Source organism: Astatotilapia calliptera, chromosome 23 (genome assembly GCF_964374335.1).
Source record: "Astatotilapia calliptera chromosome 23, fAstCal68.1, whole genome shotgun sequence".
NCBI classification, from domain to species: Eukaryota; Metazoa; Chordata; class Actinopteri; order Cichliformes; family Cichlidae; genus Astatotilapia; species Astatotilapia calliptera.
The window spans coordinates 12,147,181-12,172,098 of NC_137443.1; the positions used below are offsets into that span (position 1 = coordinate 12,147,181).

The 24,918-nt window shown below is 42.1% G+C and overlaps 1 protein-coding gene across 1 annotated transcript in view; it reads left to right on the plus strand.

Moving 5' to 3' along the window:
- The window catches only part of ell (elongation factor RNA polymerase II), a 35,592-nt gene extending 10,749 nt beyond the window's left edge, over nucleotides 1-24,843 (plus strand). The window contains exons 2-12 of the mRNA XM_026157608.2: nucleotides 5,494-5,538; nucleotides 14,588-14,709; nucleotides 16,018-16,181; nucleotides 17,180-17,430; nucleotides 17,518-17,642; nucleotides 20,150-20,225; nucleotides 22,013-22,595; nucleotides 22,923-22,989; nucleotides 23,732-23,903; nucleotides 24,025-24,069; nucleotides 24,153-24,843. Of these exons, the coding sequence (XP_026013393.2) occupies nucleotides 5,494-5,538; nucleotides 14,588-14,709; nucleotides 16,018-16,181; nucleotides 17,180-17,430; nucleotides 17,518-17,642; nucleotides 20,150-20,225; nucleotides 22,013-22,595; nucleotides 22,923-22,989; nucleotides 23,732-23,903; nucleotides 24,025-24,069; nucleotides 24,153-24,257 (1,755 nt within the window). The 3' untranslated portion in view covers nucleotides 24,258-24,843. The remainder of the gene's footprint in view (nucleotides 1-5,493; nucleotides 5,539-14,587; nucleotides 14,710-16,017; nucleotides 16,182-17,179; nucleotides 17,431-17,517; nucleotides 17,643-20,149; nucleotides 20,226-22,012; nucleotides 22,596-22,922; nucleotides 22,990-23,731; nucleotides 23,904-24,024; nucleotides 24,070-24,152) is intronic.
- Nucleotides 24,844-24,918: the final 75 nt, after the last annotated feature.

The following is a 24,918-nucleotide window of genomic DNA, read 5'->3' on the forward strand; positions in this document are numbered from 1 at the left end:
AAACATAACAGAGAGCCGTCTGCACCGGGAGCCGGGCTGGGCACACAGCCGGAGGGAGGCAAAGGAGCCCCCCAACCAGGCTGAGAGGACCCCAGAGACCCAGCAGCCACGGTCAATAACAGCCCCGGTGCAGAGAGCGCCCTCCGAGGAAACACTGGAGATATGACGCAATACGATGTATACAGGGTAAAATGATAAAATAAATAAGAACAGGATACAATATAAATATAAATAGAGTAAGAAGATTAAAAAATGAATAAGAATAAAATCAAGCCTGTTCTTAAAAACATGTACGTTCTCTGCGGCCCTGAGCTCCTCCGGCAGGCTGTTCCACAGACGAGGACCATACCACTGAAAAGCTGCCTCTCCGTGAGTATGTGTCCTGACTTTAGGGACTATCAAAAGGCCAGTACCAGAGGACCTCAGGGTCCGCGAGGGTTCGTATGGTAAAAGCAGATCTGAGAGATAAGAAGGCCCAAGACCATTAAGACATTTAAAAACCAATAAAAGAACTTTAAAATCGATCCTGAAACACACGGGGAGCCAGTGCAGCGATTCTAAAACCGGTGTAATGTGGGCCCGCCCTCTGGTCTTCGTCAGCACACGAGCTGCCGAGTTTTGCAACAGTTGTAAAGTTGAAATATTCTTCTTAGGAAGACCAGAGAGCAGGGCATTACAGTAATCAATGCGACTGGTAATAAAAGCATGCATCAGCATCTCCGTGTTGGCCCGAGAGAGAATAGGGCGGACTCTGGCTATATTTTTTAGATGATAAAATCCAATTTTGGTTACATGTTTAACATGTGGGATAAAACCAAGCTCAGAGTCAAAAATAACACCCAGGTTTTTCACTTGTAGCGAAGGACATAGTGAAAATGCCTCTAATTTAGACAAGAGTTTCTCTCTCTGAGCCTCAGGACCGACAATTAAAACTTCAGTTTTGTCCTGGTTAAGCTGTAAAAAGTTTTCTGCCATCCAAGATCTTATATCCAAGATACAGTTAAAAAGGGCATCCATTGGTCTGGTGTCATCAGGAGACACGGAGATGTACAGCTGCGTGTCATCAGCGTAACTGTGGAAGTTCACTCCATGCCTCCTGATGACACTGCCGAGAGGCAACATATACAAATTAAAAAGTACAGGGCCTAGAACCGACCCTTGAGGCACACCACATGTCATTTTATGGATCTTAGAGGAGCATGTATCCATACTCACCATAAAAGATCTGTCAGAGAGATAGGAAGTGAACCAGTTGTGTACAGCACCAGAGAGGCCCACCATGTGTTTTAGTCTGTTTAAAAGAATAGCGTGGTCTACTGTATCAAAGGCTGCGCTTAGATCCAGTAGCACCAGGACTGAGAGCTTTTGGGCGTCCCAGTTACATCTAAGATCATTTAAAACCTTTAGGAGAGCCGTCTCTGTGCTGTGGTTCACCCTAAATCCAGACTGGAATATCTTCAGGATCTGTCTATCATTGAGGAAATCAGTAATCTGAGTAAAAACAAGTTTTTCTAAGACTTTACTTAAAAATGGTAAGTTGGATACAGGTCTGTAGTTATTAAAATCATTACAATCCAAATTGCTCTTCTTCAGAAGGGGCCTCACACACGCCGTTTTAAAGGCAGCAGGGAAGACACCCAACTGAAGAGAGCAATTCATCATGTATAAAAGCTCAGCCTCAAAAAATCCATAAAGTGTTTTAAAGCGTGAAGAAGGAATTGGATCTAAAAGACATGTGGTGGGTCTCACTGTGGAGAAAACCTTCTGAAAGTTCTCAGCATTAACCAGGACAAAGCTGTCCAGTGTCTCCTCAGGTACAATCGAGCCCTCAGATGTGTTTACAATCATATCGCGATTAGATAAAATATCAGATCTGATGGCGCTGATCTTTCCCCTGAAGTGGTCTGCAAACTGCTCACAGAGCGAGTCTGTGGGGGTTCTTTTGGAGCTTTTAAAATCAGGGTTAAATAAATGATCTATGGTGGAAAAGAGGACCTTGGGATTATTTTTGTTAATACTGATTATTTTGGCGAAGTATGAATTTCTTGACTTCCTTAATGTATTATTGTACATTTTAAGTTGCTCGGAAAATATTTGATGGTTGATATTATTTTTATTTTTCCTCCATCTCCTTTCTGCTGCCCTGCAATTTCTTTTGAGTTTAAGCAGAGTTGCTTTGCCAGGATTACTTCGCTTCATTCCCTTTGTTCCGCAACAAAGTCTTTAACTTCAAATAATAGAACTAGAGTCTCTGAGACACTGCTGCTTCAAGTAGCAGTCTTTCTTTTTCTTTTTTTCTTTTTTTTACAGTGCATTATGTTTAATTAGTAAACAGTGAACACACAGCGAGGTTAAGCTAGGCTTTTAAAGCTGTTACCAGAAACCAGTTCTGGAAAGACTGCATTCTTTTTCCGCATTCAGTACAGTTCAGTTAAATAGCATCAAATCACAACAACAGTCACCTCAAGGTGCTTTATGTTGTAAGGTAAAGACCCTACAGTAATGCAGAGACCCCAACAATCAGGTGACCCATTATGAGCAAGCACTTGGCAACAGTGGGAAGGAAAAACTTCCTTTTAACAGGAAGAACTCTTTGGCAGAACTGAACATGGCAGATGGCTGTCTGTCAGGAAGGTGCCACACATCACAACTTAATGTGTGCCCAGGCTGTTTTTTAGACGCCGTTGAATCTTACAGGCTGCGGTTAAGGGAAGGGAAATTAAAGGGTGTGGCAAAAGGTATTTAACACACTTCTATTTTGGATCATCAGAACAGTTTCTTTGAGTCCAGCACTCCCAGCTGAGCTATTAAGCAATAATTATAAATCAGCTTTACAGCAGACTCGATGATCGTTTTAGCAGGGGGGTGTGTGTGTGTGTGTGTGTGTGTGTGTGTGTGTGTGTGTGTGTGTGTGTGTGTGTAAACAAGCTAGAAACGCACACACCAGGAGAGTTAGCAAAACCAGCTGAAGCCTCCAAAGTTCTGGCAGAAGGGTTTGGGCAGGATTTGCACAACTTGTCTAGATTTCCTTCATAAAATGGAGAAAATTCCTTTGCCAGAATTCACAATTGTTTCCATTGAACTGCAGCTTTTTTTTTCTTTTCTTTTTTTTCCTCAGAGGAGGCGGACCTTTATGCTGTTGAAAATGTTGCTTGGGAGTTGAGTATAGTGTTTGACATCTGGATTACAGTGGATTACAGAAATGAATGGAGAAAGTCCCGGCTTTATTTGAACGATTAAGTCATTCAGGATGGTTCAGTACAGTTTAATGTTGCAGTTGATTATGCCCTTTAATTAATTTATTAATTAATTTTTAAATAGTTCTTTCAACCAATTTTTATGTGTAAAAACAGTTAAGCTAATAAGGTGCATTAACTAATTTAATGGTTGTAGCATTTGTCTAAACCTGCTCCAAAGGTCCAGCATTTCTTGGAAGGAATTAAGGACGTTGCACAGGTGTGTGTGCTGTGATTGGACAGCGAGCGTTGCAGGAGTAATGTAAACCTTTTCAGGCACATGTCAGAGTATGCATGGGCGTGTCACAAGCCTAACATTAAAGGCATATAAGCCAGGTAGCACATAAAGGATCTTCGTAGCTGAAGTAACGTCACACTGGTGATTTTCAAATGTCGAGCTGATTATTTTGCAATCGTCGTAGTTTAAAACTAGATCTGATGTGTAAAGGATGGAGCTGTGTGGTCTCGCTGTAGAGGCTTGTCAAAGAAGAGTTAACCATACGCTAAAACGTATCTGTCTGCTGTTTAGCTCTAAATAGGACCAAAAAATCCACAAAATGAACATTTTTACAGTATTAAAGAAGACCTTTAAACTAGTGACACCATAAACACATAAACACCATAAAATCATTGGAGAGCTTTTACTAAGGTGGGAAAAAAATTTCCCACAATTTTATACAGACCGGTTTTTTTTGTATTTGAACTCTTTCAGTACCCTTCATGATGAGTTCGTCACCATGGTATATATCAAAATGTGGTTTGATGACCATCAGAATAGTTTGTGGGCTTTTCCAAAGGTAGTTGGATAGGCAGAGACCATCCTCACTAGCGTCTGAGGCATAGCCAATCAACTTTGTCCATAAGAAATATGCCAGAAACCACTCAGTTCAGAAAGCTTCAAGAGTTCCTCCCAGTAGGCTTATAATGGGTAGAGACGTGCAGTCGTTCTGCACCGGCCGTTATGCTAGAAATGTGGTCCATACTATTAAGGCCTGAAATTAAAAAATAAAATGAAATTTAAGTGAAACCACACAGAATAGCAACTGTTATCTTTATATGCAAGTGCTAGATCTCTGGGTCAGGATCAGGCAAGAATACAAAGCATGTTGTGTCTTTAATAGGCTTACCCTCTCTTGAACTTTTTAGTACTCTCACTTGATCACATTTAATCCACTAAAGCAGCATCAGAAAAGCCAAAGTGCTGTTTAAATGTTTAACGGTACTTACAGTACCCACAGTACCTGTAATTGTGAGGCTGACGCCCCAAAAAGGCTTCATCTGGAGCTACCGGCACTGTCAAAGGTTCAGTTTAGGTTGAAGCAAACTGCTGATTGATTAAGTTTGGCTTTCTGTGCCGCTCCCTGCTTTGTCTTAGCGTCAGCACCAGATTTGTTTTAAGAATGCACATGTAGTAGTATTATTATTAATTTTTATTTTTTAAATCCCCCAAGTCCGGGAATGTTTGTTTGGTTTTTTTTCCACTTTTTTGAGAATCGTTAAACTGAAAGAATTAAAATTTATAAGAAATGGACTCGTGAGGAAATGCAGTTTCCCTTGAAATAATTCTGGAAACTCTGTTCTGTGCTGCTTTTCCCGTGTTTACAAACTTATTGCTGCTTGTGGGAGGTCACAATTTTGTCACTTTAATTTTGTGATATTAAATGGGTTGTCTCGCTCACGTCTTTTTTGTTAGAAAGTGTGAAATGGTCTGTTCTGGTTTATTTCTGGTGTTCGTGCGTTACTGCTTTCAGTACCATTGATGTGACCATCAACTCTTCAGCATAAAAACTAATCCATACGTGTTTGTGGTCTGCGGCACATAGCATGCCTTTTTAAAAGTTCTCTTCTGTTTTGTCTACTTGAGCCATAAGGTGACCACATGATTGCAGGCAGCTTTTTTTTTTTACTGTTCTTGTTCTTCCTCATTTACACCCGTGACTGCTTCTGCTTCTCCAACGCTGGGCGGATTTTTCAGTCTTCCCCATCTATCACAGTTCATTTACACTGGAATAAACAGATTTCACCCGGGTCAGGTACAGGAGCTAGCAAAGTGTCTGGTATCTTTTCTAAAGACAAAGGACGGAAATGATGATGGCTTTACTTTGTTACCATTTAATCTACTGCTGACGGTTTCAAAATCACATTTTTGCCCTCACGGAACAGTTTTAATATCCATACATGAGCAGTTAATTAAAAAACAAAAGGTGTTTGTGGTAACTTGGCTGACGTTAATTAATCTTTTTGTTTCTTTTCACAGGTCCTGTCATCATCGCCATTGATAAGATTTAATGGAAACCAAGGGGTAAGAATGTATTCCGCTCCGTAAACACGCTACTATACCTACATCATCACCTCAGTTTTGTTACAGTTGACCTTGTTGAATTATCGCAGGTATTTGCCACTTTCAGTTTCAAAAGATGTCTTTATTACACATTTATCAGTCATTTTGTTAGGTACACCTATCCATCTGCTTGTTAATGCGGGTATCAGCCATGTGACAGCAATTTGATTCATTTAGGCACGGAGAGGTTCAGTAATAGGCAGTTCTCTGGGTGATAAATGCTTTATCGATGGCAGAGGACCTCGTTCTGAAGACGGTGAGGTGTACTTAACAGAATGGCAGGTGATTGTATAACGCAATTCAGATTTTCAAGATAATTTCAATGGTGACGCACCCAACAAGTTTGCTGTTTCTTTGTAAGCATGACACTGTGTGTGAGTGTGAGATGTTAAAAAGATGTTAAATGTAATGATGCACTCCTTGCCATTGTGTCATGTGCTGTGTAAGCGCTGCTCGACCTTAAAGCACTGTTGCCACAGAACTTGAGGCAGCCGTTTGGCCCTGTCGTGATGTTAGTCACGTAAATTTGTTTTCTATTGCTTCTCCTTCCAAATAACGTGATCTGACAAAACTGATTAGTAGGGGAGAAAAAGAAACCTCTTGCAGCGTCATGTCCTCTGCCTCTGTCTTCATACCTATATTCAGACATATTATGAAAGCAAGATAAAGGAAGGCTTGTGTTTCATGTGTACTCTTTGTCAGTCATGTGTTTGTCCACAGTGGGAATTCTAACGAATGATGTTTGATAGTTTTATCATCTACGTATCATACAGGACCCCGAATGTCCTGTTAAGATTGATCATCTCCACTTTCCAAATCTCTTTTGAATTTTGTCTCTAGTACAAACTGTAACTGAGTTAAAGTTTAAAGTGCACTTATTAAAGTGATCACATCTAATTTTGTTTATTTGAAATTTGAAAAATTAATTGTATTTATTTTAACCAGAGTTGAGGCTTTTCTGATTTTATTTTATTAGATTGTTAGATTTATTTGTCCAAACTGAAAAATGGTCAGATTGAACTACTTAATAGTTCAATTCAGTTTTATTTACACAGCACCAAATCACAACAACAGTCGCCTCAAGGTGCTTTATGTTGTAAGGTAAAGACTCTACAGTAACACAGAGACCCCAACAATCAGGTCACCCATTATGAGCAAGCACTTGGCAACAGTGGGAAGGAAAAACTCCTTTTTAACAGGAAGAAACCTCTGGTAGAACCAGGCTCAGGGAGGGGCAGCCATCTGCTGCAACTGGATGAGGTGAGAGAAGGAAGACAGGATAAAAGACATGCTGTGGAAGAGAGACAGAGATGAATAAAAAGTATGATTCACTGCAGAGAGGTCTACTAACACATAGTGAGTGAGAGAGGTGACTGAAGAAGAATCACTCAATGAATTTGGAATCCCCCAGCAGCCTACACCCATTGCAGCATAACTAAGGGAAGATTCAGGCTCACCTGATCCAACCCTAACTATGCTGTAGCAAAAAGGAAAGTTTGAAGCCTAATCTTAAAAGTAGAGCTAGTGTCTGTCTCCTGAATCCAAACTGGAAGCTGGTTCCACAGAAGAACGACTTGAAAACAGAAGGCTTGGTTTCCCATTCTACTTTTAAATACTCTAGAAACAACAAGCCTGCAGTGCGAGAGCGAAGTGCTCTAATGGGGTGATATGGTACTATAAGGTCATTAAGATAAGATGGGGCCTGATTATTTAAGACCTTGTATGTGAGGAGCAGGATTTTAAATTCTGGATTTAACAGGGAGCCAATGAATGGAAGCCAATATAGGAGAAGTATGCTCTCTCTTTCTAGTCCCTGTCGCTACTCTTGCTGCAGCATTTTGGATTAACTGAAGGCTTTTCAGGGAGTTTTTAGGACATCCTGATAATATTTTGCATGAGTATTGGTGTAGTTTGCATGGTACAGCAAGCAGTGCCATGCAAAGTGCCCAGTTTTCTTTCTTAATGCAAAACGAGTAGCGGACAGTGGAGTAAACAAAGTAAGCAGAACGCACTGACGTTTTCCTTCAAATCCTATAATTTAATTGTGCCTTTCCATGATATAAAAATGTCACCGTGGTGCCAGCGCTCCTTGTATCAGCAGCTAACTGTCCGACAATGATGAACTCTGCACAAGCAGCTTCTTCCATTAAAGGCAACATGCCCGCTTGACGTGTGTCAGCCTGCCCCGTCTGACATGCATACTGTCTATTTGCTCTTCTACTTTGGAAACCTTAGTGTCTGCCATGCCCAGATGTTTTATTAGCAGTGCATTTGTGTCCCAAGTGGTGTTTCTGTTCTGCCAGCGTGGTCACAATACCCACAAAACCAGAGATTTCTAGCATCTTTATCCATAATGATGCTTCATACATCTGTCTTAATCCTGCCCTCCTACACACTTGCTCTCATTGGCACTGCCTCGTCTGCACCCCAGGCTGTTGGCTTATATAAAGGCTTTGACACCAGGTTATCTTCGGTCACTGAACGTGATATAAAAAGCTCCGGCACAGGTTGGCACCGTATTGAGAAATGTGGTTAAAATGTGTCTTACTGTTTCCGTTGTAACCTCAGGCAGCCTCCTCATAAGCTTTACAGTTCCCATATCAGCAGGTCTCAGCAGGCACAATGAATGTTTGAACTTTAACATGAAAAATGGTTAAAATAAAACAGACGATCATCACTGAATTACAGAACTTAAATTTCTACTGATGGACAAAGTTAAATAGATTGGTGGCTGGTATACTTTCTAACAGCACACTTTTTTTTTTTTTTAATATTAACCTGCTTGCTAACAAAACATCTGCCAATATGTGTCTCCTTATGGAAGTTTAATGCTCTAAATATGTTAAAAATATTTTCAGGGCAAGACGTTTTTCTTGACTGTATCCACGAGTTGTTTCCTGATGTACACAAACAGACCGGAGTCTGCAGAAGCTCCCCATTCATCATTTATGTATGTAGCCTGTAAAGCAGCAGATGGGACCACTGCTGTAGCTCAAGTATAGCCAAGTATTTAGTATTTCAGGTTGCATTGTTTTTAAAATTTAGAACTAATATTCTTGCTATAACATTATGCACAATAGCCTTGTATTTAGAGTTGTAGCAAGCTTTCCTGCCTGCTGTCAGTATTTTGGTGCACTGCAGAACCATGGAGCCAGGCGCTCTTTCATTTAATGCTCATTTATTTTATGTGTATGAACACGTCTGCTGTGGAAAGATGGCTTTATCTCCAGTTTACAGGCTGATTATTCAATGTGACGCTGCAGTTTTTATAAGAAGCGTCATGGTAGGCGTTACCTACCCACCTGTCTTTAACTTAACACACATTTGGTCACATGTTCTGTAGAAGGTCCTGCTGTCTGTTGCCGGTCGTTTCAGGCTGCAGTTATGATGCAGCAGGCTTGCTCAGGGAAAAAATCTGTTGGTGTTAAGATGAGAATGCAAGTCACAAGTGTGAAAGTGACTGAATTACAGAACAGATGGCCTGGCTGTCAAGAGATCCAATATTCATTCACTCAGATTCATTCATCTGGTTCAGCTCTGACAGAGTTTGCACACATACTTTTTAGAAAAGTGGGGGAAAATCCAAAAGGCTAGAAACGAAATGGGAGACATATTTTCCAGACAGGTTTCATATTTTAAATGGCCAAAAAACACAAACGCTGGCTGCATAAAACATGGAAAACTTTGATCTGGATGATGAGACGTCTCTCCCTCATATTTCATTCTGGCTGCAGAAATATTCTGTCCTAAAATGCAGTTTTGGTAAAAGTGACACACACATCCTTTTTTATGAATTCTTCAGAAGAGGTGGTGGATGTACAGTACCAGAGTTTTTCCTGCACACTGATCATCCCACAAAGCAAAGTCATCAAGATTGAGCTTAAAAAAAATTTAATCACTTGTTCTTGTTTGATTTTGTCTATTTAAAAAATGCGCAGACATTACAGACTGCTGCAAAGATAGATAAAAGACTACACATCGCTTAATATTGCTCATGTCCAAAGTTGCCCCTCCACAGGATCTTCTAGAGCCAGGAAGGACAGTTAAATCTGAAAATGCTGAAACATTCAGTAGCTTTGCCCCCAGATTATTTTTAAAACATGTTTTGCTGCAGGTTGTGCTTCTCCCACATACTCAGAAATTCTCATAACGGATTCATTAACTGCTCGATGAGCGGCGTTTCTGGCTCCTCCCCCCGCAGCACGTGTAAAAAATACCATGCCTGTTTGTGTTATGGATGCAGAGTGCAAGGAAAAATTATCATTATGCATATCTTAGTCGAACGGATACAGATAAGCCTGCTACCTCACACTGTAAACTATCAGCACATGTATCAGCAGCAGGACTGGCTCATGTTTCCAGATTTCATTGTTGTATTGCTTTCGTGGGTGTGCCCAGGGTAAGGGCTGACTGTGGATTTGCAGAATTTGCCCTTCACATTTCCATTCAGGGTTTGATTGCTGTCCCTCTAACAAGGGACTTGGAGGGTCAATTATTAGATCCAGGGGCGGGGGTATTATTGTTTTCTTATCCTCCCCCAGATCCATCGTGTATCTCCTCATGAATCACTGTTTTTCATGACTTTCTTGCTCTGCTCCTGATATCGGCCACCGTGCACCATGATTTCTAGTCAAGCATAGTCGGCTCAATTGGAGAGGATTTGGACAGCTCTCTGGCTGGCTTGAAGCTGAACAAGTCAATAGTGTCATCCATTTAATCTTGGTGTCTCCAATTTAAGAAAAATAAATAGATTAATACTTTCTAAGCCAAAGATTTGACACTGACAGACTTTCTTCTCTTCTCACCTTGATAAGAGGTGTGGATATCAAGTTTGTGGGGTTTTGGCTTGATTAAAAATGAAAGGTATGGTGAATTTGCTGCATCCCTGTCTCTGTAAAACTTCTTTTTTTTTTTTTTTTTTTTTTTTTCTTTTTTAAATTTAAATTTTCAGATCCTTTTTAACACTGCGAAGAACTGCACTTAATTTGGTTGTGTGTTGAACATCAGACGGTCCCACAAGGCGGTGATGGGTAATCTCTTTAAAATGTTTCTTTGTTTGTATTCCTTTGATTTGTGCTAAAGCTCTCAAAGCTTTAATAATTGGAAGGTTTTAACCATGCAAATAAAACTTAACCCAGTTAGCCTCTTAGTCTTGATGCAGACCGGAGCTCTGGGTACTCTGACCAAACCGGATCTGCAGTCACATTTTTCAGTTCGAGTGTTAAAAGTTCATAACTTATTTAATGTATTATTAAAATGTTGGCTCTACTTAATGCATATATTAAAAAAAAAAAAAAAAAAAGAAATTAAAAAAAAAAAAATCATCCATATCTAGTCGTGCCTGCTCAGTGTGATCAAAGACACTTTGTCACCTGTGCATCTGATTTACCAAAGACTCGGTCTTGGTGGGAGGCGTTTCTTGTCAGGTTTTGATCTCAACAGTGATAACTTTCTTTAGAAGCGGTGCTCGTTCATGTGTCCACGTAGGGCTGCTCAATTAATTGAATTTTAATCACGATTACGATCTGGGCTTTCAACGATCATTAAAAATGACTGAGCCGATTATTAGCCCCTCCCTCATTTATCCGCGACACCTTAAAGGCCGGTCCGTGAAAATATTGTCGGGCATAAACCGGTCCGTGGCGCAAAAAAGGTTGGAGACCGCTAATTAAGAGGACCCGAGGGAAGCTCGGAAAGCTAAGCAGAAGTTATTTGTAGAGGAGAGTGACTGCTGTTGGTTGAAAAGAGAGTTAAAAAAAAAAAAAAACTTCAGTGGTGTTGCACACTATTTTATATAATTTTTTAAAGTCATTATTCAATACATTGTTATTGTTAACCCTTTAAAGCCGGTCAGAGCAGCACGCTCCGTTTTGTGTAACTATTTTTAAATCCCTGTAGAACCTGAACCGTGTAAGCTAGCGCAATAATTATTATTTTTTTGAAACCAGAGGAGTTGTACTTGCATCTTATGCCATCAGCTTGTCCTCGGTCAGGGTTTCCTTCCACATAAAGCTTTTCAAAAATTGCATAAAAAGCGCTTGCAGGAACAAAAACATAATATTCCAGAAACACGCTTTGCCGATCCGATCAGCTGTTCATAACACTTCGCACATTGAAACAGACGTCACCGCTAACTATCGCATGTCCGCCATTTCCTCCCCGAAACTGGAAGTGACGTCATTTTCGCGGAAAATGTAGGTTTTTTTTACTTGTAGGCCTTAAAAGCCTATACTGGTCATGTTTGACTTTTCTGAATAGTTGCTGGGATGCTTAGAACTCGAATTGCACTGCTGGAAATAGTTTATTTTGATGCACCTGCTGTTTTCTTTGCAAATTTGCATCATAGGATTGTTTTTTTTGTTTTTCCTGCAGTATATAAAAATTGCTTTATCTCCAAAATAAAACTATGAAGACACTCAAAATAAATTTCCTGTTGTTGTAAACTATTTTTTGCAACTTTTTTTGTATTTAAAGTTTTGAGGGATAAACCTCTTAAATTTCTCCAAGTAGAAATATATGTAAAAAAACAAAAACTATTTTCAATTTTTTTTGTAGTTTATTGCACTTTTTTGCAATTAATGTAGTTACTATGGACTTAATGCATACATATTATTAAAATATGGGCTATAACAGTTGTATAGCAACTTGAAATGCTCCCACAAATGGCACTACAACATGTAAAAAAATAATATAAGCTCTGACGGACTTGGTTCTATAGTAGGTCTTAAAGGGTTAAATAAATATCGTCAAATAATCGAGATCTCAGTTTCAGTGAAAATAATCGTGATTACCATTTTTGCCATAATCGAGCAGCCCTACGTCCACGTGGTGGTTTCGACAGTTTGTTAGCGTGGAGCCTGAGCCATTTGGTGTGGAGGAGCCTCTTCTCACTCTTTCATCCTCTCCAGCGTGAGTCACTGAGTCACTGAGTCACTCCCCTGTGCCCTGCCTCTCAGTCAGCTCCGGTGCCTCTTAATTAGATCTGGATTCACAGTCAACACATCGATCTGCTGCTCTTTCAACTAAACGTGACACACGTACAGTATGTTTAAACTGGATATGTAGGTGTCTTTCAACACCATGACATACTGTATCATTGTTGATCTTCTTCCCACGTGCATTTCGTGTTCTTAAACTGCCGTAACGGGTTTTATAATGTGCTGAAAGCCTGGAGATGTGTTGCCATCAAAGCTAGCAAGCATTTTCGAGCATGAAACGCTCAATAGAAATGCCCTTACTGATCTTAGAGTAAGCTGCTTTTATCTGCATAGTCTGTATTTTTCCTGTTTGCTGTAGGCCAGAGTTTTATTGCAAGTACAAGTAAGTATGTGGGTGCTGGAGTCATAATGGGGCTGCGTCCATTTGTCTCTGTTGCAATGGCAACACTGCCGGTTGATCTGTAAAGACGAGCGATGGGGTCGGGGCTCATTACAAAATGGACCAAGAACATTGAGTACATATAGGGCCAGATTTCCTAAACGGGACAAACGTGGATGTGAGCACAATCACCAGATGGTGCTGATAGGTGTGGCTGGTTTTATGGGTGTTTTTCTTACAGTTGTGATGTTTTCTGAGCGCAGGCGGTGTACTTCACTCTTTATAAATCTTGTTGTGCACTTGAGTCATACTTTGTTCCATAAGAAAGGAACTTCTGAGTTTCCCTCCTCTTACACCTGATCTTGTCCCTGCTCTCTCTTTGTAAATACAGGCTGTACAGTGTAGTAGGGTGGTCAGTGTTACTGCTGCTAATTAACTGGGCTAATGCAGATAACTAACAAAAAAAGTGTGCTATAATTTGTAAATGATCATTTTCCCTTTTGTTAACAAAGCTGTTTTCAGAGTTATGGAACAGTTTTTAGAGGTAGGAAAATACAGGTGATTGTGTCACCTGCAGCCTCCACACTTTCTGTCTTTGGTAAAACGGTTTAGCCGCCTGCATGTGACTTCCAGCACTGATTAAGGAGCCTGTGAGTCACAGGCAGAGCCTCGGATCGAGGCTGGGTCACCAGCAGTAACCTGCTCACCAATCAAGAGGACCTCTGCTAGGTGTCCAAAACCACCAAATATGTAACGTCAGCCTTTTGTCGCACTGGCTCAGTGTGATGCACAGTCCTTGGCGGTGACACCACTTGAATTTGGTCAGATGTGCTTAAAACACAAACCTCTGCCTCCGCTCGCGCTCCTTTAGTGAAGAAGTTTCTTTACGCGACGAATCAATTCACTGTTGAATTCACAGCATAATAAAATCATTTTGAGGTGAATCAGAAGTGTGTCAGCCAAGGTTTGGGTGTCGCCCCGTGCTTTCTCCGCTCACTCTACACATTGCCCTTTAAGATGATTACCAGCCTGTGTCTTTCCACTGCATTAAAATGTCAGCTATATTCACACTGGGCACTATTGTAGTTTTGCTCTATCTACTTTAAAGGAAAAACGCAACATCTGAATCTCGGCTCTCTTCTAAAACTATTTCCTCTACTTAACCAAAGTATCCAGAAGCTTTGCTTTATGATAAGAGGCTTATTAGCCAGATGACGGTGGTTAATTCTACGTTCACCTCAGTCTTTTATAACCAACACCTGTAGTGCTGGAGGAGGGTTTTTTGTGGGGGCAGAGTAGTATGTGCGCACTGCAACTACATCCAAAGCCACAGACTGCAGAAATACCTACCATAGTTGTTCTGCTAACATATTTTAGTGGTGCATTTGGACAACAATTAAAACACTCTGTAGTTGTGAATGAATGCCGTAGAAACACAAGGTGGTAGATTTACATGCATTTTGCGTGGTTTTTAAATGAGCAGAAAACCCCTGGAGCTTTATAAGCTTTTTTTTTTTCTTAAATATTATGTACCACAGTGACATCCTGTTTACAGCAATGCAAACAACATACAGGAAAAGTGTCTGGAAAGAATGTTAAACGTGTTTGTAATATGCATCAGACCTTTGTGAAATCCATTTTTTACTTTCATGCTGAGTTAATGTATCGTTTGTTTTGTTTTTGTCTTCAACAGAAAATTTCAATACCACGCTCAGAAAATTCAAGCGAACTCCAAACTTTTACTTTCTACCTGTCGAATGTGGGCAGAGATAACCCGCAGGGCAGCTTCGACTGCATCCAGCAGTACATCACCAGGTGAAGAGCGCAAACACCAGCAGTGCTTTCTTATTAATTTCTCTTATGTAAATACACGAAGGTGCCTACGGTCACTCGTGTATTACCCAAGGAGTCAGTCCTCCAACAGCAGATGAATCCGCATGTTTGATTTGATGCCCTTCCTGACACAGCCCTCCCACATATCCGGGCTTGGGACTGGCACTAGGAACACTCCATAAAAACACAAGATGTAATGTCATGTTCTGTCAACATATTTAAACCATGTGTAAATAGTCAGCAGTCTTTGGACTTCAATTATCTAATGAGTATTTTCAGGCAGACTGTTGCTTGGAAATACTGTTGAACTCGGGACCTGAGGCCAATCATCAGGTCTCTCAATTCACCACCTTACAGGCAGCATAGATGAAGACAATCGGGGCTTCGGCTCCGGGACGCTGTGACTTTTATGAACTTTGGTAAATGGTTCAATTGTTCTTCATCTTTTTCCAGTTAAATATGAAAAGGTGCCGCGAGCTGAGTGACGACATTGTTCTGTCGAGTTAACCCAAAATTGAGTTATTAAACAAAATATTCTTGCAAAATAATGTTGAGGTAAGAACTTAAGCTATCTGGTGTTCCAGTACAGTTAAACTTCAATCATGGGTGGTCGGGCCCATCCCAGCAAGTAGAGGTGGGAAAGACTCGACACATAACGTCCGCAAACTGTGACTGAATCAAATTAATGCCGGCAGATGTGTGCGTCGATGAGGAAGGAAATGGAGGAACAGAATGAGGAACTACAAGGATCTTGTACTTGTCAAGTTTCTGACCCCATTGTTCTCAAAGTATTTTTAAAAAGTGGGTCAGCTGGAGTTAATTCGAATCTCCGACTTGATCCTCGTCAACCTCCAGTTGCAGTCTAAAACCCAAATGACAGAGCTCAGCTTCCATCAACTGTGCTAGCACCATCTCATTTTCTGCCAAATCCTAATCAAAGGGAGCCGGAAAGTCTGTGAAAGAATAGGATTTGATGCCGCAGTGAGTCGTACTGTGGGAACCCACAGTTGGCTGGAAATTGAAAAAATAATAGTTGTGCCCTCCGGGGGGTTTAATGGCTCTCATGTGGGCAGGAATGCACGGTGAAGGGGTGGAGTAGTGAAAATAGTCTTTAATACTTAATGTTATAAATACACTGTTGCAATACTTTAAAGTAGGACTCGTTTAAATGTATCACAAGTGTCTTATTCCCCATCTCCAATAAAAGGGATTCTAATGGGATTTTTTCCAGTTCAAACTTCTGTCCATTCTCCGTCTTCCTCTCTCACCACCTCCTTTTTGTTTTGGCAGTGAAGGGAGCATTCAGCTGGATTGTTTGGGTGGGATCCAGGACAAGATTACAGTATGTGCCACAGACGACTCCTACCAGAAGGCCAAGGAAAGCATGGCCCAGGTTGAGGAGGAGACTCGCAGCAGGAGTGCCATCGTCATCAAGCCTGGGGGACGATACGTAGGTGAGAAAACGCGATACTATGACACATGAATACCAACTGTTGGTCTGTCATTTTCAGAGTCTCCTACTCACACAGACTAGTAAGACTACCAGTGTTGAGCTTTTGGTTCGTGTGAAGCGATATTTCCCTGCAAACACCCACACTTGGCCCGTGCTCTGCTGGTGAATGGGTTCTCACTGTACCAGTGTTTGAGCTTCCTCGCTGTGGTCATCTGAATGAAGCGTTAACAGAAAGTGACCTGTGTCTGAACGGCAGTGTACTTTCACGGTAACAGCATGCGTGCTTGCTGTAAAGGCTCATACGCACTGATCCATTTCTCCTTGAATGTAATTTAAAAACACACAGAGGAGGAAATGCCCCCAGGCACATCCACACATAACACGTCCACTTCCTGAATCTCTGTTTTGGTATCAGACCCGCACCGCAGTGCCCTGAGTGTCAGTCGAAGCAGAAAGCCGCAGCGGCTCTGCCTCACTGCCTACAAAAAAAAGAAATCTAGTGTGAGCCTGTTCACCATGAGGCTCTGAGTCAAGCACGCTCGGTCCGCGTGCTAGGAAGCAAACGGGCTGTTGGTCTCACCAGGTGATCCGAAAGCAAGGTGTCACTGGGAGATGGCGATCACTGCTTTTTGCTGGAAGTTTAGTGTTGCCACACAGACTTGAACTTAAGATCATTTCACAATGCGTCACCTATGAGTCATCTGCAAGCTTTCCCAGCCTTTAACAGCCACTGTGTCCAAAGATGCTGTGATGAAATTGCAGTTTTTGTTCTTAAGAAAATAAAATACACTGGCTGCCAACCAAAAAGCAACCTGATGACTCATTTTTCTAACACTGTGTTTATTTGTGATAAATAAACACCCCTTATAATTAAAATCATCATAAGACGAGCGTCTCGTCGTAACTCGTAAATAAACTGCAGACGGTTTTCCTAAGACTGCTCTTTGAAAGATCCGTTAAAATGTGTAACATCAGTCTGTGCGTTTTAACTCTTCTCAGGTAAGAAGGTTCAGATCCGGAAACCGGCACCTGGACTCTCAGATGTCGCCCCCTTACGGAGGACGTCTCGACCCGTCATCATCTCGAGCAGTACGCTGAAGAAGAGCGCAACTCAGCACAGGCCGCTCCGAGAGCGCCTCGTCCACCTGCTGGCTCTCAAGCCTTACAAGAAGCCCGAGCTGATCCTGAGGTTGCAGAAGGATGGTCTCTCGCCATTAGACAAAGACTCCCTGGATAGCCACCTGCAACAGGTCCCACACACACTCTTGGCCATCATGTAGATTTCCTGATACTTTGATAGTAGCTGGGCTCACCTGAGATTTCTGCTCCTTTCATAGGTTGCAAACCTGAATGGGAGAGAAAACACTTTCACATTAAAGGACTTTTTGTATAAGGAAATTCAGAAGGACTGGCCAGGCTACACAGAAGGAGACCAGCAGCTTCTCAAGAGAATTCTGTTCAGGTATGTCAGCAGTTACAATGAATATGTGTGTTCAGTGGGATAGCATGCCAGCAGTTAGAAGGCTCTGATACTGTAGCAGTGTTCATTTGTACAGCAGCATTTCTGGTAGATCAGTAGATTTAACTTTCATCTCACGTGTTGTGGCTTAAAAATCTTGAAAAGCACCTTGTTTGTATTTCTGGCGGGAGTTAAGCGCCAGCGTGATGGTTATGAGTTTAAAGTCTTACGGCGCATAGAAGTAATGTTTAATATCTATGCATGCTTATTTTTCTTTAATATTTTCCTTGTGTCGTTTATGAGACGTGATCGTTGCATGTATAAGGATATTTTTGGATTGAAATTATTTTCTTTAAGGATTTTTTTTTTTTTTTTGGGAGGTATCAATGTGCTCGACTTTCTCTGTGCCCCAGGAAGATTTCTGCATTCCACTGAATTTCCTCTTAGAGTTGTATTTGTTAACAGCGTGAGCTGCTGGCTTCCGTCCCGGTGGAAAAATCTGGTTTCTCATGGTCTGGAACGCCGAGGAAAAGCAAGCCAGCGAGGGAGCGAGCGTCCGACCGGCTATATATAGACCAGCAACATTCAGTCCTCAGTTTGTGTTTATGTAGTGGACTCCAGAATAGCTCCAATTATCCACAGTAACCTTAACTGTGCCCACACCTGAAGGCAGCCAGGATATTAACACTGAGTGTTCATAATGCAACACGCAGTCTCATGCACTGCAGCAGTTCTCAGTTTTTTGTCGGAAAGTCTAGTCAGTATTTCGTGTGTGTGCTCTTGTATTTTCTTTTTAACATCCGTACATGCTTGCTGCCCATTTGTGTCTTTACTGTACTTTGAGCTCTTTTTGGGGGAGTTTATCAGCTGACTAGCAAACAGCCTCCCACCTAAATACCACCTCCCCCTCCGTGGCTCCTCCAGTGTTTGGAGCTAATGCAGTCAGTCACGCAGGAGTCGCACAGCAACATGAGTGGGGCACACATGATGCAAGTGTTCCAGCCCATGCTGATCTATGTGTGAAGTGGCACCTGTCCAAGGTTCAGCCCGCTGTCTCACTGCTCTCACTCCTGCCTGCCTTTGAGTGTCAGCTGCACACTCACTCTCTCTCACTCACACGCACACACGGCTTGATTTTTACAAGGGTGCGGCACTGACGAGACTTGGTGTACCTAACTGCCCCCTACTGATAAAGTCCTCAGCTGTGGCAAGAGCATCTCTGCATGCGTCTTTATTTTTATGGCCACATGTGGTGTTTGTCCAGTGAATTCTGTTTTTACTGCTAGTGTTTAAGCCAGCGTTGGAACTCTGCTCAGGTCAGCGGACTGAGGTTCCGCTTCAAAAAAGCAACTTTAAGGACTGATTCATATATCTGTGGGGAATACCTTGTAGAGCCTGTGATGTATCCTACCTAAGTGGTCAACATTGTTGTCGTGTCCTGCTGTTACACGTGCGGTGCCAGTCGATAGGAACAAATCCTGTGACTTTTTTCCCCTCTGTATATTGACAGTGATGATTACTGAGGCATTGATTGTTGCCCTGTCACTGATATCGTACTTCAACGTTAAACATAGCTGGAAATGCACAGGGAGAATCGACGGGCCAATCGCAGTAGCCGTGGGATGCTTCAATCTAACGTGTAGTTATGCTTCTCAGAAAGTGTACGTTGTTGCACGTAGCATGCACCGTTTATCCTTGTTCATACCTGGCCGCGCAATGATTCGTGGGTAATGGAGGCAGTTACGATCGGCGTGTAAATATTGCTCGTTTGCCTTTAAATCGACGTTCTGTTATTGTCGGAGCATGCAAAAGTAACCTCTTTATAAATGTAACCCGGCACAACAAGCGTCCATCCCCAAGTGAGCAGCGGCACCACTTTCTTTGTCACTTCAGAGTGTCGTGGCACTCTCTCGCTCATCGTGCACGAGCTGCTGCCAAAACCGTTCAGCCGTTAAATAAACACACTGCAGTGACTGAGAGATTTAAAAGCATTAAATGTTAAAAATGTGCACAGATTTTATTATTGAAACTTTGCCTTCTCTGTAGATAATTAAATGCTGCTCTCAAGTACCTCCTCCTTCACTCAGTTGTCATAGCTACCCTGTGAGCTTCTCAGTGTGACTGTCTCAGGTCTTTGAAGTCCTTGTACATACAATTTGCTTGTCACAGAATCAATTTCAGCTAGATTTCTTTTTCTGTTTTTTGCCGTGTATGCTTAGAAAAGGGGATTTTAAGCTGTAAGGGTTTAAGTCATTTCAAAGACACTTTATGAGCCCATGATTGCTTCAGACCTGAGAAGCGTGTTAGTGGTGTGGAAGTGTCTGGTCAAACGCTGAGGTTGAAAGAGATCACTTTCCTGCACTTTAAGCCCCTCATTGCTGCCAGTGCATATGTTGCTTTAACTCACCAGGATAGTTGGATAGATAAGAGTTTTAATGCACTGCAGGTATGCATAAACTGTATTAAATTTTCTTGGCTCTGTCTCTGTCTGTGTGCATGAACTCTCTTAGGAAACAAGCCCAGAACAGCTCTGCACCTCCACCAGAGAGCCCACCGAAAGAGTTGGCCAGCTGCTCTCCATCTCAAGTGAGCCTCCTCTTCCTTTAACCCGTCTCTCACTTCCACACATTTTCCTAAAGCCTCATCTGCTGTTTCCCTCTGCCGCCTCCTCCTCGTTACTGACTGAACATTTAATAACAAGTCTCTTCCTGTGATCAGACCACGATAAAGGGCTGGTTAAGACGGAGGAAGCTACATGTAAGAATAGAAAACCCCTGTTTGAGATACAGACCAGGCAGGAAAAAAATTCAGTGTAAATACAAAGCGTAATGTGTAACCCAAGCATGCTTAAGCCTTTTGTATGTTTCCAGCAACCTTGTAGAAAGGCAGGAGGAATAGGGGTAAGATTATTTCCACCTAATGTGTGTACTGGAGCGTTTCTTTCCATTTCCACCAGTTTACCAAACACTGCAGCCTGACCCCCGGACTGTTGTTGTAGTAGTCTGGTGGTGTCTGATATTTCCCAAGGAGGGTTTTTCTAAATCATCTGGCTGTCTGCAAAAGTATAAATGTTTCCTCTTAGTATCCTCCTCTGTGAATTTCCAAAGTGCCTTTTGGAGTAAATGTTTTCTTAAGTGGTTGCTGCTGGTCAGAATTACGCATTAAGGGATATTAGAAGCTCCCCTAGAATCTTTGAATAAATATACACGTTTCCATGAATACTTAACTTTTGTTATTATACAAAATATCTTCTTGGGTATACTATATCTGCGTGAAATTGTGTTTTCCTGCCTTACTGCCTAAACAATTTTTTGATATTTTCATACTGCCTGTCCTGTTAGGTCTGTACAGACGTCTAAATTTACCATTATTTACACTTCCATTAAGCAGAGGGAGGAGAAGAGGCTCTGCTTTATTAATAGCTCCTTCCACTCAGCTGTTCTTGCCTCAGACACCTACTGTTTGCCCCTTCCTTTCCGCTCACTCCCTCTGTAAACACACGCACATACACACGTTTCCATATCTTAGTGAGGACATCTCGTTGACATAATGCTTTCCCTAGCCGCTTACCCTAATACCCTAACCCTGCCCATAACCGAATTGTAACCCTGACACTAAAGCCACATTTTGAGTCTGAAAATTGCCTTCAGACTCGTTGGGACGAGCATTTTGTCCCTATAACGGGTTGTTAGTCCCCCACAAGCATAGTCAACTTACAATTTTTGGTCCCCACAAAGATATGAATACACACACACAGGCCTCCGGGCTCCATTTTTAGCTGCATTGGTAAAAAGACAGAATCACAGCAGGTAATGCAGCATAAACCTGAGCTGGGTCTGGTCTGAATCAGGGAGTGCTACAGAACAATGGGAAGGCATATCCACACTGATGAACATGAAACTTAAAGTCTAGCCTCCTCCATCATGGCTAATCATAAAGAAGTCTTTTCATTCCGGCTGTCATCTCAGGAGACTTTTGATCTCAGGTGTCAAAGGTGCTTTGTGTGGAGAAGATTAGAAGAGCTTGGGAGGTTCAAGCTGAGCTCTTCACTGGCTCTTTGCCTTTGTTTCACACCACCAAGTCAGGAGAGCAAACAAAGTCATCGAGTCTGCCACTCCCAAAGTCTTCAGAGTGGACTGGGTCAAACAGGGCTGTCTGTAATCTAATCTCTGCTGTTGTGAAAAGGAAGCACAGTCCTCATTGTGTCTTTGCTGCTAAGAGTGCTCTTCCTCGAATACTCTGTAGTCTTGTCGTTTTCATTATGTTGCTTTCTGCTCTCATTAGTCTCTCCCCTGCCTGATTTCACCTGGAACACTATTTCATATCAAACGCTGTTTTAAGGTATGAAACTAAAACTGTTTTGTTTTCGCCAGAAACGGCCCGCTGCCGACTTCATCGACCCACTCGCCAACAAAAAGCCAAGGATATCGCACCTCGCTAGCAAGGCTGCAACACCCCCGGTTAATGGCAAGATCAGCTCTTCCAATGGCAGAGGCGATGCAGGCAGCACGCCGTCGGGAGTGGTGGGTTCAGCGCCAGATGGCGGCACGCCGTCCAGCTCCCAGCAGCTGCCCATGCTCGACATCCCCCGTCCTTTTGAAGCATTGTCGGACGTCAGCAATGACTCCAGCAACAATGGACGCGACTGTGACTCTCAGGAATCTGCGGTGCCCGAGAGGTTCAGTCAGCCGCCTTCGCTCCCTCAAACATCTTCCCCCAGACACACGATCCTGGAGGCCCCGCGGGACAAGAGCTCTTCCTCCTTAAACACCAAGTCTAAAAAGAAGTCCAAAAAGCATAAAGACAAAGAGAAGAGCAAAGATAAAGAGAAGGTGAGGGAGAAGGAGCAGGAAAACGAGAGGAAAAGTCGTGACGAGTGTGTGTCGGAGCCTAATAGAGCCTGTGAGACGAGCCTAGGAAACCTCAAAAGCAACAGTATTCCACACAGAAGCACAGGTGAGAACAACACACACACACACACACAGTATTTTACTGCGTTAGATGTGGATTTCTGAATAAAAGTGATACTTGATATTTGGATGCTCTCCAGTTAGTCATCACTGTGAGTAGGTGATGCATCATGTGACGAGTCTTATTCTTATCGAACAAACTGAGACCCCTGCTGTTCGAGTTTGTGCCTCAAATGCACGCCTGTTAATTTCACTGGCAGAAAAGATGATAGTTAAATACAAATAACAGTCATACTGACGTTTCTCTGCTTTTGCATTAGAGACCTGCACAGATGACACATTGAGATTATTCAAATGTGTGTTCTCGTTTCAGATCTTAATGGGATGTGTAACAGTACCAGTATTCCTTCATCTTCACCTGAAGTGGCAGACTATTTATTGTGAGTATTCAAGTTTTGACAAATTTCTTCTTGTTAAACTCATCAGAATAAATGAGACAGCCTCCACCGTGAGTCACACATGAGGAGAGGAGATAGTTCACCGTCCCATTGGTGGTGAGACGTGACGTAAAGGAGACGGGTGCGTGCTGGTGTTCAGAAAGCGCTCATTACTTTTTCGTCCTTTTGCCACCAAGCTCCATAGCTGTGGCTGAGACACAAAAATTATACTCCTCCTCCTCACAGCCACAACTCAAACATGAACGCAGACGTGATGACACATATTTTGGGTTACGGTTTAAGTTGCACTTTTCCCGCAGCGTCAGACTTAAAAGCCGATATTGATTCTTCTCACTCCTCACAACTTATTTTTGTTGGTTATATTTCTGGGTTCTGGTAAAGTTTGTGTGTCCTTCTGTCTGTAAACACAGTTTTGAAAGAATTCTTATAAAACGTTGGGGTCATGTTAACAATGCACTCAAATTTGGCTCGCATCCACTGAGGTCTTCGAGGTCAGCTCGATGATTTATTTGTGGAAAACTGACAAAAGCCTTGTAACTGAGAAACTCTGACTCTTACAACTGTGCTGTGAGTTGTGTCATCTGTTTTTTACTGCAGACAATGTAAAAGTACATTTTAAAAAAACAAAGAAAATCCAAAGTAAATGCTGCCCAGACAGGGAGTGTCCTTGGTAGTTTGGGCTCTTCTTGTTCAGTAATATTTTTTTCTGTATTCTTCTCCTTAGGAAATATACAGTGATCAGCTCTCCGGAGCAGCGTCAAAGGTATAAAAATGATTTCAACGCCGAGTACAGCGAGTACCGGGGACTACATGCTCGAATAGAGGGCATCACCCGGCAGTTCACGGTGCTTGATAATGAGCTGAAACAGCTCCAACACGGCACAGACAAGTACAAGGTAAATACCCCGAGAGAGACGCGAAAGATTCCACGGCACCACGAGTAACCGTATAATAAACACAACGCTTTTACCTTTAATGTGAAGACAAATGACTTAAACTCTTTCCTTCTTTGAACAGACGGTTCACAATCAAATACTTCAAGAGTATCGTAAAATAAAAAAGGTAGGTTGTAGCTCTGACTGACGCTGATGATGAAGTGTGTGAGCGGTTTATCAGATTCTGACGCTGTGCTTTTTCCATCGCAGACTAATCCAAACTACAGCCAAGAGAAGAACCGCTGTGAATATCTACACAACAAACTGGCGCACATTAAGAAACTCATTGCGGAGTACGATCAACAGCAACTTTAAAAGTGGTTATTAGACTGTGTTCCCTGTTATCTCTGGAAGCCGAGCAGATGGTGGAAAGCTCCAGATTCTGCTTGTGTGGGGAGAAAAGAAGAAGAAAAAAAATTGCCATGAAGGGAGTATTCCTCTCATCGGGGCCAAAGGCTCTAGTGGGAACCAAGCGGGACACGCTCTGTTTTTCTTTTGTTTTTTCTTTTGTGGAGATGAGGCGAAGCCTGGTGTGCATCCAGAAAATGTGGCTCTGTGCAGGTCTGTTTTTCTACACACCCTGCTTATAGTTCAGAGATGTGAAAGTGTCAAACATGGAAACTTTGCCACGTTCTTGGGAGATTTCCAAATTCTTTTTCCTGCTTTGGGAACAGGAGGGACACGGAGATGAAAGCTGCAGATTGAATGCCAAATGCAATGAATTTGTTTTTGAGTTGAGAAAAAATTAAACGAATGATGAAAAAGTTTTCCCCACTTAGTGAAAAATGAATGGTTGAGATGTCGAACCTCTATTTCTTTGTATTTATTTTGGATATTAAAATGGGGGAGGAGTCTGTTTTACACTCCTCTGTATCAGTACTTTAAAGCTTCTGTTCTCACATTTTGAATGTCTGCCTGTATTTTATCCAGAAGCTGCCTTGCCCGTCTGTCAGTCTTTTGGGATAACTTTATTCTC